The 17,308-nt window shown below is 33.8% G+C and overlaps 1 protein-coding gene across 32 annotated transcripts in view; it reads left to right on the forward strand.

Moving 5' to 3' along the window:
* dgkh (diacylglycerol kinase, eta) overlaps nt 1–17,308 on the forward strand; it is a 159,397-nt gene that overhangs the window by 108,407 nt on the left and 33,682 nt on the right. For 22 of the 32 annotated variants that reach the window (XM_068223576.2, XM_073912560.1, XM_073912559.1 and 19 more), the window contains 8 exons: nt 965–1,073; nt 3,536–3,675; nt 3,765–3,846; nt 8,125–8,216; nt 8,296–8,395; nt 9,310–9,601; nt 12,813–12,944; nt 15,724–15,858. In XM_068223576.2, coding sequence (XP_068079677.2) covers nt 965–1,073; nt 3,536–3,675; nt 3,765–3,846; nt 8,125–8,216; nt 8,296–8,395; nt 9,310–9,601; nt 12,813–12,944; nt 15,724–15,858 — 1,082 coding nt within the window. Of the gene's footprint in view, nt 1–964; nt 1,074–3,535; nt 3,676–3,751; nt 3,847–8,124; nt 8,217–8,295; nt 8,396–9,309; nt 9,602–12,812; nt 12,945–15,723; nt 15,859–17,308 lie in introns of all 32 variants that reach the window. The other 10 variants (XM_073912579.1, XM_073912577.1, XM_073912581.1 and 7 more) reach the window with 1 other exon arrangement.

The raw sequence follows: 17,308 nt of genomic DNA on the forward strand, positions 1-17,308 counted from the left end.
CTTACATCTTTCTCTATTTTAATTGCCTTTTAGGTCGTTTTAATTGTCCTCTAGTGGGAAAAATCTATATTTAACCCTTGTGTGTTGTTGAGGATGTTTTTATCCACTCTGTGGTGATTTTAAGTCTTAATTTGTCCACAACTTTTTCTGTGTTTCAACAAATGAAATGATTTTTGGTAACAAATTTTATTTTGACACTTAATTTGAGGAAATGCTTTGAAAAATGTAACAATATACTCTACATTTTCATTATGTTTGTAGCTGTTTTTGCCCCATGGACTTAAATATAATTACATTTTTGATTGCAAAACCATGACAATCATTCATTCTTATTTGTTGTTGGTTGTTCCTATTGGGAAGAAGTACTGTTGCAGTGCAGAAAATGCTTAGTTTCTACCTTCTATATGGGGTAGTGAGTGTTTTTGTGTTAGAGACCTCTGCACACTTATCTTGATGTGTCTGAGAAAATCTAAATAAGCAGCTTACCTTTCAGAACATAGTAAACATAGTAAGTGAATTTATGCACACACACACTATAATCTGCTGTTTTGTTCCATATAAAAACCCAAAACTTTATTTTGGACAGGCCTATCTAAATGTTTAATGGTGCCAACTGATGACCAACAGTAAAATGACACATTTTACCTCTTCCCAACTGAAAAACCACCAACAATCAAGAATGCTATTTATATGCTGTCATAACTTTGCATTCAAAGATGTCATTATAATGGATGTCAATGGGGCAAAAACTGCCATCAACATAGCGAAAAGGTAGTAAATTATGAGTTTATAAAAACTGCAGGTAAAATGATTAGAAAACTATTAGAAAATACTGTTAAAAATGTTTATTTTCAGTTTATCTCACACCACAGCACATCAACTATCCAAATCTGATTTCCCCATTTATTGTAGCTCTTACAGTTTGTGTGAGTTAGCTTATCATTTTTATTTGTCTCTTCTTAAGGCTTCGCTTGTTCCAAAAGTTTGACAACTTCCGGATCCTTGTGTGTGGTGGAGATGGAAGCGTTGGCTGGGTGCTGTCTGAAATCGATAAACTAAATCTTCATAAACAGGTGAGTGGTGACGTGGTGGCGCAGTGGGTAGCACGATCGCCTCACAGCAAGAAGGTCGCTGGTTTGAGCCTCGGTTGGGTCAGTTGGCATTTCTGTGTGGAGTTTGCATGTTCTTCCCATGTTCACGTGGGTTTCCTCCAGGTGCTCCGTTTCCCCCCACAAGTCCACAGACAAGTGCTGTAGGTGAATTGGGCAAGCTAAAATTGGCAGTAGTGTATGTGTGTGTGATTGAGTGTGTTTGGGTGTTTCCAGTGATGGGTTGCAGCTGGAAGGGCATCCTCTGCATAAAACATATGCTTGATAAGTTGGCGGTTTATTCCGCTGTGGCAACCCCAGATTAATAAAGGGACTAAGCCGAAAATAAAAGAAATAAATGAATGAATGAATGAATGAATGAAACAGGTGAGTTTCTGGAGACTATGAAATAGGAGACTATTTTTTTTTTTTTTTTTTGTCAGCTTAAAATTACTGTCCAAAAATTTTCTTTGAATTATCGACCAAAAGAGAAATAAAAATGAATTATCGGCCGTAGGAAAAAATAACCAAAAAATTTGTGTTTAGCAGTGCTGGATTCCCTCTTCCTCTAGCCATAGGCACTGTGCATAGATAGTGAATTGGATTCACATTTGCACCCAAGCATACACAATGGTCAAAAGTTAAAAATGGCTTAATATTCCGCTTATTTATATAACACATATACTTATTTATTCATGAACCACACATGTTCACATAAAAAGCTAAATCCAGTCAAATAACATGCATACAGCATACATTTCTCTGTAGTAAATAAGTTCCTTCGGCTTGCAATAGATCTACTGTGCTGCCATGGCCAAACTGATTTGTATGGCTTCTTCTTTGAAGAACATGATTGGGTGACGTTGACAGTGAAATAGGCGTAGCTTGTTTTAGGTCAAAGATATTTACATTAGATGTTGCCTACGCTATTGTTGTCTATTGGAAGGAATGAGTCAATAGAGCTGATATTTTAGTACAGGGTAGTGCTCCTTTGAAGTGAATGTGGGACCAAGGTGCAGTGTAGGACTGGCCATCCAGAGCCAGAGATATATACACATATATGTATATATCTATGATTGGGAGTTTTCCCAGTGGTCAGTATGCAAATATTTTTTTTAGTTATAAAAATTATAATTGTACATCACTTTTCTACATCGATGGATAAGTGACCGCACAGGCATTGCTGACAAAGAGCGTGTGTTTGTGTTCATGGAAATGTATTATCCTTCCTCTCTGTTAAATTTGAGCTAATCCGTGTCCTGAAACACACACCCTCACCTATTTTCACTTCTCATTCTAACAGAGGGAGCGATTCGTTTGTGAATGAATCCAGTAATGAACGACTCGTTCACTTAGCCGACAATAATACAAGTTTTTAGCATTGCAGCATCTTGTTATATTTCATTTACATTGTTTGCTTATTTTATTCAACAAAACTAGAATAAGCCTAGTAATTAGTGCGGGTTCATGCTACTTTGCCTTAGCATGGTCAGGTCAGTAAGAGACTCTATTATTATCAATACTTGTTTAGCACAAAAGTACGTAACATACAAAACCGTTAAAAAATTCAATCTTACCAATGAAATGTTCTACCTTTCAGCTTTGTTTTCTTTATTTGCTCATTATACATCCGTACATAGCGCTAAACTCCAGCATCTTCACATTGGCTTGAGTCTTGACTAGTGCTTTTGAATGTCATTTGTCCTGGAAGCACTGTTCAAATGTGGCGGCGCTATTGACGCATACTCAGAGGCTGTATATGCGATATCTAATGTGTATATATATATATATATATATATATATATATATATATATATATATATATATATATATATATATATATATATATATATATATATATATATCTATGGTTTTAAAAAAGGAAAATTCTCTTAATGATGGTTCTAATTTATACTTTATAGAGCATAATGAAGACTTTGTAGATATTTTTTTTATACATGGGTATTGTAAAGGCTGTTTCGACAAAATAACTGAAACACAATATTTTAATGTTCGATTATATGCTACCGTCAATAAAATGTGATTTTAATAGTATTTTTTGTCAAATCAGATTGATAATTAAATTTTATTTAATATAAGCTGACTTTATATCGTATTTAATAAAGTAAGAAATAATTATTCCAAACTATTTTTGTTTTTGGTCTTCAAAAGAAGAAATGTAAAATAATCTGAAAATCTTTAACTATTGACTTCCATAGTAATTGTTTTTCTTTCTAAGGAAGTCAAAAGTTACAGGTTTCTTCAGATTGTCTTATTTTTCCTCTTTTCTTGTTTAATAAAGTATTAAATAATTATTCCAAAATATTTTTGTTTCAGTTTTCGGCCCAAAATGTTCATATCACATGTTTCTACATAGTTAGCCCCTGGCTTATACATGTCAGAGCTTAATGAACTGGATAAAACAACGGAATGTCTCTTGTTGGCAGTGCCAGCTGGGTGTTCTGCCGTTGGGCACCGGGAATGACCTAGCACGGGTGCTAGGTTGGGGGCCGTCATGTGATGATGACACTCAGCTGCCTCAGATACTGGAGAAGCTGGAGCGAGCTAGCACCAAAATGCTGGACAGGTACAGATCTCCATACTGTCATGTTCCCACAACTATGTCACATGCATAATATCAGTGTTGTTGGCTACATCTGCAGCTGCTGTTTACAGGTGGAGTATAATGACGTATGAGATTAAAATACCTCCCAAACACAGCTGTCCTGCTACGCCTGAGGAGGCAGAGGACGGCCAGGTACCAGCGACACATGCAAACACGTACATCAACACCAATAAAAGAGCTGTTGACATGTTAAAGAGTGACATGTGATACTTTATCTGTAAACCAGAAGCAGCAAAAACAAACATGTGCACATCCATTGTAAACCAAGTTAAATACAAAAGTTCTTTTTCTAATGAAATGCTCAAAAGACTCACAAATCAACTTTTTACATTTTTTTTACGTCATTTGTTTGAATTAGAGCAAATAAACACCTGAATCATTCACTTTTTTTTTATATTATAAAAATAAATATAAATTTGTTGAAACATCATCTCTCTCTCTTCCTCATATATATATATATATATATATATATATATATATATATATATATATATATATATATATATATATATATATATATATATATATGAGGAAGAGAGAGAGGATGTTTATAAATATATATAATATATGTTTATTTTTCCCCCAATTTCTGTATACAATTCATATACATATTTCTAAACATTTCTAATAACTGATTTATTTTATTTCTAAGTTGAAAGTGTCATTTAAAGGCTTAACTAGATTAATTAGGTTAACTAGGCAGGTTAGGGTAATTAGGCAAGTTATTGTATAACTATGGTTTATTCTGTAGTCTCTCTCGAAAAAAAAAAAACACTTAAAGGAGCTAATAATTTTGTCCTTAAAATGGTGTTTAAAAAATTAATAACTGCTATTATTCTAGCTGAAATAAGACAAATAAGACTTTCTCCAAAAGAAAAAAAATATTATCAGACATACTGTAAAAATTTCCTTGCCCTGTTAAACATCATTTGGGAAATATTTAAAAAAGGAGAAAAAAAAATCAAAGGGTGCTAATAATTCTGACAACAACTTTATATACATAGCGAAGAGTAGTAAAATAAACCGTATACAGTGCAACTTTCAAACAATAAGCTATTATTTGACATTGTTAACTTCACTTTAATCTTCAAACTATTAATATAAAGACAATTAGACAGAATTTTTGTTTCCCTATTTCTACAGGAACAATCTGTAAATATTAGCATAAAATGTCGTGTTACTTTCTGAAAATAAAGAATTTCTCCTTAAAAAAAACAGAAAAATAATGTAATACCAAAATACAAGTAAATAACTGTAAATTTAATGTTAGATTTTTTTTTTACAAACATAGATAACAGCTATTTCACTGTATAATAAAGATGGAAACTTCTGTAAAAAAAAAAAAAACACACACAGACAAATACCTGTAAAATAATGTTAATTTTTTCCAGTCAATATAGTTGCTTATTAAGGCTAAAATGTCATTAATACAGTGCTAACAAAGAAAATGTGACCCCCTATTATAAAGTAAAAGCTATATCCACAATAATTATGGCAATTATTGGGGAATACTCAATTTTTTTGACTAAAACAAGGTAATAATTAAAGATAAAATGTCATTAATACAGTGTTAATAGAGGCAATTTTACCCCCCATTTTAAAATCAAAAGTTAAGGTTGTCTCACACTTGGTTTAAAAAAAATAATATTTTTTTAAATTATATATATATATATATATATATATATATATATATATATATATATATATATATATATATATATTAGGGATGTAACGGTATCAGAATTTCACGGTACGGTAATACCTCGGTATGAATGTCACGGTACGGTATTTATTGAATCATTTACAGGAAAAAACAAAACTTATGAAAATACTCCAAAAAAGTGCCAAAAGTGTCAATGACATACAAATTAGCCATCTATCTGTAAGCTTTGAAACAGGAACTTCAATTTTAATAACAAAAAAATATTAAACCATGTAAAAAAATTAAGTTTCAATTTAGTAGTGTTGAAAACTCATCACATTCAACATTTAATCACTCACTCACTTAGATAGAGATGGGTTTAAAGGAAAATTATCATATAAATATAATCTGGTAAAAGCTGGTGTCTCTGGGTATTTACAATGTCCCCTACAACAGAAAAAAACCCTCTCATTTGGGACTGAGGTTTCTGGGACAAGAGAGATATGACTTGGCCCAGGTTGACAGCAGTGGGTAACGTTGTGCATTGTCTTTCCCCCGCTTGAGAGGACAAACCATGAGTGAGATAGAGATCTCATGTCTGCATCAATCTGAACAGTGTGCTGTGTTTCTGCAGTCCCCATGACTGATTATTAGTCGTATTCCCCGACTTGCAGGCACGTGCACACACAGGGCTCAACCTGTGCAGTGCACATGCCCTTTTTAGTCTTGGATAGAAAGTTCCCTTCCAAAATGATCAAAAGTGTCCCCGCGACGCGACATACCCTCCGTCCCCGCTTTACAGTACGCGCGCGACAACACAGCTGAAAAGAACTCGCGCGACAACACAGCTGAAAAGAACTCGCGCGACAACACAGCTGAAAAGAACTCGCGCGACAACACCACTATTCAGTACGCGCGCGGCGACAACACCCGCTTTAGGGTTTTCCAGCTCTTTTTGATCCCTGCTTCTAGCAGCACACTCCATTTCCGCATTACTGGATCTGTAGCGACAACAGACCGCAAGGGATTATGGCCAAGCCTGGGCTGATGGGAATTGTAGTTTCCGGTACCTCCCGTTCGCTTCATTCGCCTGAGCAAATTTTCTCAGAAGACAAATTAATATTGCGGTATGACGGTATTTACAATACCGTTACATCCCTAAATATATATATATATATATATATATATATATATATATATATATATATATATATATATATATATATATATATATATAATCCTGAACGATTGTAGCATGTCAGACTGCATGAACATGGCTCCCATGTCGCACTGTAAGCTCTCAGCTGTCATAAAATCAGACTGAACGACAATAAAGAAGCACCAAACACAGAAGAAAAAAAAAAAAAAAAAACACCCCCGGAGTTTGCCGTCATCCACCTGTGACACTTTCACTATCCCACGTTCTGAAATGATTCCTCAAAGCAAACATAAGCAATCTGTAGTGGCAATTTTGCACGCAGCATGTGTCAAATAAAACCAGGAAGAAAAAACTGATGTGACATTTCCCCGTGGTCATTTGAATTGACGCATGGATTGCGCCATAAAATTTGGAGCTTCCATTGTTTCTTGGATTGACGCTCATCGCAGCGGTTGTCACATTGCAGGAAAGTGTCTGAAATCTTCTGACACTGCCAGAACTTCAGTTCAGGAAAAATCTAATCGCATGTCAAACCAACGATCAGAGATTACCGATTTAGCCTGGGATTTCAGGAATCTTTTAGGATTTCACAAATTTGTTTCAGATGACAAAATCGTGGCTGAAATCTCACAGTGCGAGCAGGGCTTGAGTTAACCATAAATAATTAGTGCTTTTGTTTTAACTAATGCTTAATTGTGAACAAAAAAATAATGCTTAACTAATGCATCATTTTGAACCCCTAAAATAAAGTTACCCAATTTTTGGATGTTTTGCTCTTTAGCAGCACAAGCATTCTCTTATTAAAAACACATATTTACATATTATATAGCTAAATCAGTATTGTCAAGTTGTTTTTGTCTTTTCGAGTTTTATTTTGAAAGCCATTTGTCGTAGTTGTCGACCTTCTTATCAATGAGACTCTATCAGACTGGAGGTTTTGAACATCAGAAAATAGACTTTATTATCCATAATAAAGCCAAGAAAGTGCAGAGCAGACCTCAGAGCATTCTGAAGTTGCTCCTGGACAATTTTCTAAAGTCTCTGTGTTTTCTACAATCTTTATACAGATTATTTGACATTATTTGACACACTTAGGCGTCTCGTTTTACCTCCTGACCATCCTTGGATAAGTTTTTACCCTAGGTGGTCCTGTTATTCTTGGCTCTCTTCCAGCTTGCTAAGGTCAACAGAGATGTCACAGGTCTATGTCAGCAACTGTTTTGACACCAGAGCATAGATACAATTTATGTAAAAAGAACTAAGTGATGTTACATTAACTTGATAATATGATACTCACTGTAGCTTCTATGCATATGACTTCATATGAGTATTTAACATATATAATCAATGCTTTCAAAATCAGTCATTCTTCAGCATAGCCTTCTCCCAATGTTGTTCCTGTGCAGGCTTCTCAATTTACACAAACCCAGTTTAGCCTAACTCATATTTGGCTCATGTTTACTGCATACTTATTAAAAATGAGAGAATTATTTAGATCTTATTTAGCTTTTCAATAAATCTTTTTTAACCCTATCATTAGTTAATTAGTCATTCTATTGCTCTTTAAGATGCAAGCATGGCATGATGTGATCCGTTTGGCTGGTTTTAGTTACAGATTTCAGCTTATGAGGATTCAGTGGCTGCTCATCTCACAAAGATTCTGAACTCAGATCAGCACTCAGTGGTCATATCTTCATCAAAGTAAGTCCTCTCGCATTTTACACTCCATATTAGCAAACAGAAACAACGGTAAAGACAACATTGCTCTCTTCTTCTACAGAGTATTGTGTGAGACGGTAAAGGAATTTGTGTCAAGAGTTGGAAAGTGTTACGAGAGAGGCAGCGACAGCTCAGAAGAATCTGATGCACTGGCTCTCAAAGTGAGTCTCTTATAACTCTAGGTTATAGCCATAAATACAGTAAGTGCAGAAATATGGTGGACATTCTGTAAAAGCTATTCAATAATGTCACAGCATTGCCATTTATTGTCTTTGCAATACACTGAAAAAAAATTATTCATTAGATTTACTAAAATGTTTTAAAGTGGTTGCAAACAATTTACATAGGCTGAATTTAAACAATCAAATTAAATTAATGTTCAAATTAAATTGGATGTTTAAATTCAGCCCATTTAAATAGTTTGCAACCTTAAAACAATTTAGTAAATTCAATGACTCTTTTTCAGTGTATTGTAGGACAATCAGTATAAACTAGTTTAACGTTAAAGTGCCTGGAAAGAAATATGCATTAAAGGCTAATTAAAAAAAAATATTTTGTCTATTATGTGATCTATGTGATGTTACAGTAGCTTAATTTACTCTGTAAAAAATGCTGGGTTCCACACAATTCATTCATGTTGTGCCAATACAAATCGATTAAGTTAACAAATTTAAGTAGATTGAACATAAAACAATTAAGTGGTCCCAATAGAATCTCAAGAATTGTGTTGTTTCAGCTCAACAAGCAGCAAAAATATATATTTTTGAGTGTACCGCATAAACACAGCAACATTTAAAGGTGTTAAAGGATTATTGGAAAATGTTGAAAACCTGTAACCACTGACTTCATAGTATTTGTTTTTCCTACTATGCAAGTCAATAGTTACAGGTTTTCAGCTTTCTTCAAAATATTTTTTTTGGTGTTCAACATTAAAAAGAAACTCATAAAGGTTTGAAATCACTTGTGGGTTAGTTAAGTTGAATAATCGAACAACAAATGTTACAAAATACGTTATAAAGAATGTATTTGTAATCTGTATTTTAAAAGTAACCTATCCAACCCGGTTTGTACCCAGTGTGCAATGCTGAATGAGAAGCTGGAGTCACTCCTGCAGACGTTAAATTTGGAGGCTCAGGTCCTGTCGCCCACAGCCCTTACCACACCACCCATCGTGGAGGAGGAGGTGGAGGAGGAAGAGCTGGAGGAGGAGGACGAAGATCTGAGCGAAGAGTCTCTAACAGAGTTGAAGGAGAACGAGACGGAGAAAGGCTCCGCTCATAAACTCTTCAGACCCAGAGAGCAGCTGGTGCTGAGGGCCAACAGCCTGAAGAAAGCCCTCAGACAGATCATCGAGCAGGCTGAGAGAAGTATGATTCTTTAGCTCATCCTCGTATGTCTTTTTGAATACATGGACCAAAACAGAACGCTGTTTTGTGTATAGATGATGAATCATGTAACTTAAATAGGTCATTATACTGTATATACAGTAGGTTAAAGGGATAGTTTACCTACAGTATAAATGACAGTTCTGTCATTTACTCACCCCTCAATCCTGTATGAGTTTCTTTCTTCTGTTAAACAAAAAAGAAGATATTTTAAAGAATGCTGGAAACCTGTGACCATTGACTTCCATTTAATTTGTTTTTTATTGCAAATTACTGGATTTCAGCATTTTTCAAAATATCTTCTTTTAAGAGGAAAGGAAATCAAAAAGGTTTTAGGGTGAATAAGTTTAGATTTTTGGGTGAACTATCCCTTTAACATATTTGGGTTCAGGTCTGCGTGATGTTCTTGATTTATTTTCTTTCAAATGAGGGATCAATATGCAATATTATGTTGATAAAATGACAACAAAAGCAACACAGAAACCAAACCTGACTAGATTTTCAAAAATATGGCACACCATTTTATGCGGCATAGCATCTTTAGTTTGAAATCTGAGCAGACATTGACTCACTTTAGAGCTTTAATCGGCTCTGTAAAAATTACTTTACATTATTAATTAATTATTAATACATTATTCATCATGTTGTGGGCAACAGATGTCCTGGCAAATATAGCAATACAGGTCATTTTTGACCTTGTGGAGTTTTTTTTGGTCCTCATCAAGAAAATGGCTTATAAATCACACCGAATGAAGTCATTTGAAAAAAAAAAGTGAAAATACAGAACCCCGGCTGGGTCAGTTAGGATTTCTGTGTGGAGTTCGCATGTTCTCCCTGTGTTCATGTGGGCTTCCTCCGGATGCTCTGGTTTCCTCCACAGTCCAAAGACATGCACTATAGGGGAAGTGAATAAAATAAATTGTCCGTAGTGTATGTGTGGGAATGCAGAAGTGCATGAGTGTTTTCCAGTGATGGGTTGCAGCTGCAAGGGCATCCACTGTGTAAAACATGCTGGATAAGTTGGTAGCTCATTTCATTGTGGCAACCCCTGATTAATAAAGAGACTACGTCGAAACGAGAATAAAAGAATGAATAATTACATCATTCATCATAGGTCTGCACGGTGGCACAGTGGGTAGCACGTTTGCCTCACAGCAAGAAGGTCACTAGTTCGATCCTCAACTGGGTCAGTTGGTGTTCCTGTGTGGAGTTTACATGTTCTCTCCGTGTTCACGTGGGTTTCCTCTGGGTGCTTCGGTTTCGCCTACAAGTCCAAAGACATGCGTTATAGGTGAATTGAGTAGGCTAAATTGTCTGTAGTGTACAGTATGTGTGTGAATGAGTGTGTATGGGTGTTTCCCAGTAATGGGTTGCAGCTGGAAGGGCATCCGCTGTGTAAAACATATACTGGATAAGTTGGCGATTCATTTCGCTGTGGCGACCCCGGATTAATAAAGGGACTACGGGGAAAGGAAAATAAATGAATGAATAATCACATTAGTCATCATGTTGTAGGCACCAGATGTATAGTAATACCAGTTATTTTTGACCTTGTGGGGACATTTGTTTTATTTCCCATGAGGAAAATGGCTTATAAATCACACAAAATGATAAATGTTTTCTGTGAGGGTTTGGTTTAGGTTTAGGGTTAAGGGAAGAAGACAGAATATAGTATCTGCAGTAGAAAAATCATTGTGTCTGTGGGAAGTCCCCATAATGATAGCTATATACATTTGTGTATACTGTACATGCAGCTCGTTTTTATATTAAATACACAATAATAAATATATAATGTTTCATGTTTTCAAACCTTAAATATTGCAATTTATATTTATTATACTTCATGTATATTTAAATTCAAAATTCTATTTAAATCGTATTTGTTATTTATTTGTTTATTTGTGTGTTTATTTATTATGTACATATTTCTCCCAGTATTTAAGTTTCAACATTTGAAAACATGGAATATTTTATTATGTGAACATGAATGCATACTGACATTGTACATTATATTAAGCCATTTCTTGTCTATTTTCAAATTATGTGGATTCATAATTATACAAAGTGATAATGGCTATATTTTGTAAATTTGATATATATATTTTTTTAATGTATTAAAATAAAATAAATCCTTTTTTTTATTAAAATAATTACACCTGGGAAATAGAGGCCACGTAAATGGTTTGTGAGCACAATTAAATGCACACAGCATGCCATATTATCTGATAATTGTAAGTAATAATTTTAAAAAAACAACTGACTGTGTTAAGCCACATAAAACAAAACGAAATTATGATGTATATGCCGAGTTCAGCAGCTAATCAGCCGGAATCAGCTGAGGTAAAGTGACGACGACCAGCGAGACCCAGCTGTCACTCAAGTGGCCACGCCCTTAATTATGCAGACTAAATAAAACGTAATATAAAGGAAATGGATGAGTTAGAAAAAAAACGCACCCCCTCACAGTTATCATGAAGGGTAATATTAGCTATATGAACCAAAATCATTCCTTGTACCAGGCTGTAAACACCTTTTTTTCTGCTGTAAAGTTGGCCATTTTAACAGTGGGGTCAATAGAAATTTGCTCTGTTATGGAGCCAGGACTAGCAGAATTTCGATGAGTTACAGTTTCAGTTGAATTCAACAGAATTCAGTTTCAGGGAGAGCGGAAGATTGCCGCTTGATCAAAACAAACATACATTTATTTTTTGTTTATTTTAAATGCATAAAAAAGACATATTTTTTATTAAAATAATTTAGGAATGCCATATGGGACATTGTTTTAGTGATTAAATAAATCAGAGGTTTAAATTGATTCATTGCAAGAGACAATTAAAACAGCACGTGAGCAAACACTACAGTATGTAGATCAATAAATAAATCAAGAATAAGTAAATCAATAAAATGGCAATAATTATAGCAAGCTGATGTAAAAGCAAGGCTCTACATTAAAAAAGCCCAATTCGTTTATGTTTCATAGCTGAAGCAATTCACAAGAAAGCATTCTGAAAGTACATTAAAAAAGTTTATGTTCACAAAATTGCATCATTTATAAACCCAAGCAAAATATAGACTATTACATATGTTATATAAATATTAATATATGCCATATATTCCCCAGCCCCACAGTATTCATTATTCAGCTTTCCACATAAAGAAGTACATGAGTGTTGTGTTTGTGTGTTTTCTGTAGTGGTGGATGAACAGAACGCACACACAGAGGAGCAGGAGCTTCAGTCTCCTTCTGACTTCAGGAAGGACAGCGAAGAGGAAAACAAAGACAACGAGAAGGACGAGGACACTAAAGAACTGGAAACTCTGCCTTGTGAGTTCACACTTGTATCTCAGACAAGCCGTCGCTGTTTAATCTTTCCTTTGTTCTTGCTTGTTCTTGGCCTTAAACGTTAAATCCTCTGTTGTTGGGCCATGCTTCAGTTTCTTCATGTTTTTGTCTTACCGGAATCATTTGTGCATTAAAGAAACACTCTTCTCTTGTTTTTTTGGAAATAGGCTAATTTTACAACTCCCTTAGAATGCACAGTAAAAAGCGATTAGTTGACTTTACTTAAAAAAAGAGAGTAAACTTATTGCCTTATAATTATTAAAGATGCAAACTACATGTAAAAAGATATAAGTTACATAAAGCGTGTAAACAAATTGGCTTAAAAGCAACAAGTTGACTTCACAAAGGTAAAGTAAGCAAACCCTTTGTAACTTGGACCTGTTAAGCTGACTTAATTTTATAATTAAGCTAATTGTACTCACTTTTTTAAAGTCAACTAATCCCTTTATACAGTGTCAGACTATTTTAGCATGTCTCTTTTCAAATAATTATTACAATATTACATATTTTGTGCTTCATTAAGCTTATAAAATCTGCTGTTATAGCCTATATTGAGTTTAGAAGACACGCTGGAGTCTGGAAGAGAAGATTTATTTTAGTTACTGTATGTCATTTTGCTAGATAGAGCTGGGGGAAAACAAATATAATAAAGATGTATTGGAAAACGGGATTAGTTTACTTTTATTTAAAAAAGGGAGTACAATTTGCATAATAATAAAAAATAAGTCAACTTCACAGTTCCGAGTTACAATGGGTTTATTTTTGTAAAGTTAACTAGTTGCTTTTAAGGCAATGGGTTTACTCACTTTAAAAAAAGTAAAGTATAATCGCTTTTTACAGGGGAGTTAAACAATTGAGATTTACCATTTTTGAATCCATTCAGCCGATTCGCGAGTCTTTCTCTTTTAGCTTAGCTTAGCTTAGCATAAGTTATTAAATCGAATTAGCATCATATTGGTATTTAATTGTTATTTTTATTTTTTGTTTAAAGCTTGTCTCTTTTGTAGTTAATTTGTATACTATGACAGTCAGAAAATTAAATAGTGCTGTTTTTTAGGTCGATGTAGCTAGCAATTACTCTCATTTTAGCATAATAATAAAGGAACTTTGTCGCCGTACGATGCTTAATAATAGTCCCCAGCTAGGTAACTAGGTAACATCGCTGCTTAATATCATTGCGACTGCTGCAGCCATTATACGGCAGGAAAGTTACTTGATTATTACTCTGGAATGAGCCACCAGTGGGCAAAAAAAAACAAAAAAACTGATTTGGGCAACATTTGCCTATAGTGTGAATGTAGTCTGTGTGAATTTCAGCTATTTTCACTATACAAGCTATAATGACTTTTTAATTTAAATGCAGTTTATTTTCTGGAATAGAATAGATTCAGTTGCACTAAGAAATTCTATTTACATGACCTTTTATGACTGACAGTAATGTCATGTTTTTGTACATCTCTTTTTAGACTTTCTATATAATCAGACTGTTCAAAAATGTATTTTTTACACCAAATTGTATTCAAAATACTAAATAATGTGACTAAATAATGTGTACTAACATGTAAAATATATTAGACTGTATTTTTGAATACATAGACAAAAACAGAACACTGTTTTGTATATAGATGACAAATTATGTCTCTTAAATAGGTCGTCATACTGTATATACTGTAGGTTAAAGGGATAGTTTATCTATAAATGACAATTCTGTCTTTTACTCAACCTTCAATCCTGTTTGAGTTTCTTTCTTCTGTTAAACACAACAGAAGATATTTTGAAGAATGCTGTAAACCAGTAACCACTGACTTCCATTTTATTTGTTTTTTTATACTATGGAAGTCAATGGTTACAGGTTTTCAGCATTCTTCAAAAGATCTTCATTAAGAAGAAGGTAAATCATAAAGGTTTTAGTGTGAGCAAATTTAGATTTTTGGGTGAACTATCCCTTTAACATATTTGAGTTCAACATGATGTTCTTGATTTATCTTCTTTCAAATGAGGGATCAATATGTGTATTAGCAATATTATATTAATAAAATGACATTATTAAAGCATGCCACACCATTTAATACGCCATAGCATCTTTAGTCTGAATTCTGAGCAGACATTGACCCACTTTAGGGCTTAAATCGGCTCTGTAAAAGTTGCTTTACATTATTAATTAATTATCAATTACATTATTTGTCATGTTGTAGGTGCTGTATGTCCAGGCAAGTATAGCAATACCAGTCAATTTTTAACCTTGTAGAGTTTTTTTTTTTTTTTTTTTAGTAAAAAATATATATTAGACTGTATATTGTATGAACAGTAATTACCATTTTTACTTTTCATCAGAGATATTACACAGCAATCTTAGTCATATGTGCTCTTTTGAAAGAGCAGAGTGTGAATTTTGATGTAGCTTTTGTTGGCGGATCTGTAATGGGCTTGTGGCTGAAAAGGTTAGAGCTGCCCTCTAGTGGCATGTATACTAAATTTCAATTGAAGAAATAATAATAATTCAGGGGGGCTAATAATTTTGACTTTAACTGTATTCATATATTCTGTTTTTATTGATTATATATTTTATACAAGCTTAAGGTCTCTTTCATATAATGTAAATACTGTTCTTTATGGTTAAAAGGTATATTTTTACCATAAAAATATACAGTATAGTTCAAAAATTAAAACAATATAACGTTTATTGTATTGTAGAATATTAATATATGATATACTGAGTTTTAATTTAGCTGATGTTTTGTTGTGTGTTTGTATCGTGCAGTGGCAAAGTCTCCATGTTCTCCTCCAGAGAGACGCATCAGTCGCAGCACACAGTCCTGCGGATCCTTCTCCATCACTCCCTTCACCACAAGCAAAGAGAACCTGCCCGTTCTCAACACCCGCATCATCTGTCCCGGTAATAGCACATCTGACTAATGGAAACTGTTATATAGGATTTGGATATATTTTGAATATAGTTTATTATTCTCACTCTAATCAGGGCATGAAATTAACCTTTTTGCTTGGTAGCACCGGTGCTCCTAACTTTAAAAATTTGACGCATCAGCCAAAATTTTGTCACACCCACCAATTATAAGCACCGTTACTACAAGTTTTATAAAAACAGATGTATTGCATTTGAAATCAACAGTAATCAAACTGACAAGCAATATATATATGCAAGCGTAAGGAAAATATGTCTCAAGAAATCCCGTTATCGCAAGAAAATACATTTTATAACACACCTGAGTGACTAAAGCATATTGAAGGGCAATTTTAGTTTAGTTTACACTTCATCTATTTGTTCTAGACACGCCCTATTACAATGCAAAGTACTACATAGAATTAATTTCACTAATGACAAACTCTAAAAATTTTTCCTAACAGAAGCGATGCCTGTAACAGATATTAACAGTTACCGGCTGATTGCCTTCACATGTTTTGACATGTTCGACACGTTTGCTGTCCCAAAATATTATAAATGTTTCTCAAAATTAAATATATTGTGTTCAAAGGGTAAAAAAGATTTAGTTTTTCCTAGACATTTTAAAATAACTTATTATAGATTAGTAATCGTAAACTTTTTTTAGTAATTAGTAAACTTTTATTTAAGGTTATCATACCATCAGAATCTTTTACCAGCCCATGGCTACTCCTGACCCTCTGACTGTACATTTTGGTTATTATCTTCCAACCCCAACTACACAGACATGTGTCCCCTCCATCATCAGAAAACTGGATTAGAGAGGTTCTACATTTTATCTATCTTGAGAAACTGAGACATTGTTTAATAGGATCACTGAACTCCTTTAACAAAAGTCCCATACTGTCTGTCATTGAGAAATGTAACATTACAGGACCTACTGACTAAAACTACAAAAGGGAGAAAGAGAGACTTTTAGTATTCACTTTATTATTTTTTTCTTTTATATTTATTTATTATAATTGATTAATTAATTTGTTTGTTTGTTTTTATTTATTTAATTAATGTATTTATTCATTCAATTTTTTTATTATTTATTAATCTGTCTTGATTCATCTTTGCATAGTTATTGAAGGCCTCAGGAAACAGTGAGGGATGGTGCTTAGAAGGGGTAGAAAAGTTTAGATTTGATTTAAGAGTTCTGCAATTCTCTTGTTTTTGGTGTTGCTATATATTTCATGTCATCTCTTTGCTCATAGGACTTCTATTTTTTATATACATTTATATGTTTGTATATTATCTAGAAAAAACGCAATCAAAAATATTAAAATATTAAAATATTGTGCTGTCACTTTACAGCAAGAAGGTCGAATGTTGCATGTTCTCCCTGCGTTCGTGTGGGTTTCCTCCGGGTGCCCCGGTTTCCCCCACAGTCCAAAGACAT

Source organism: Danio rerio, chromosome 9, assembly GCF_049306965.1.
Source record: "Danio rerio strain Tuebingen ecotype United States chromosome 9, GRCz12tu, whole genome shotgun sequence".
Taxonomy (NCBI): Eukaryota; Metazoa; Chordata; class Actinopteri; order Cypriniformes; family Danionidae; genus Danio; species Danio rerio.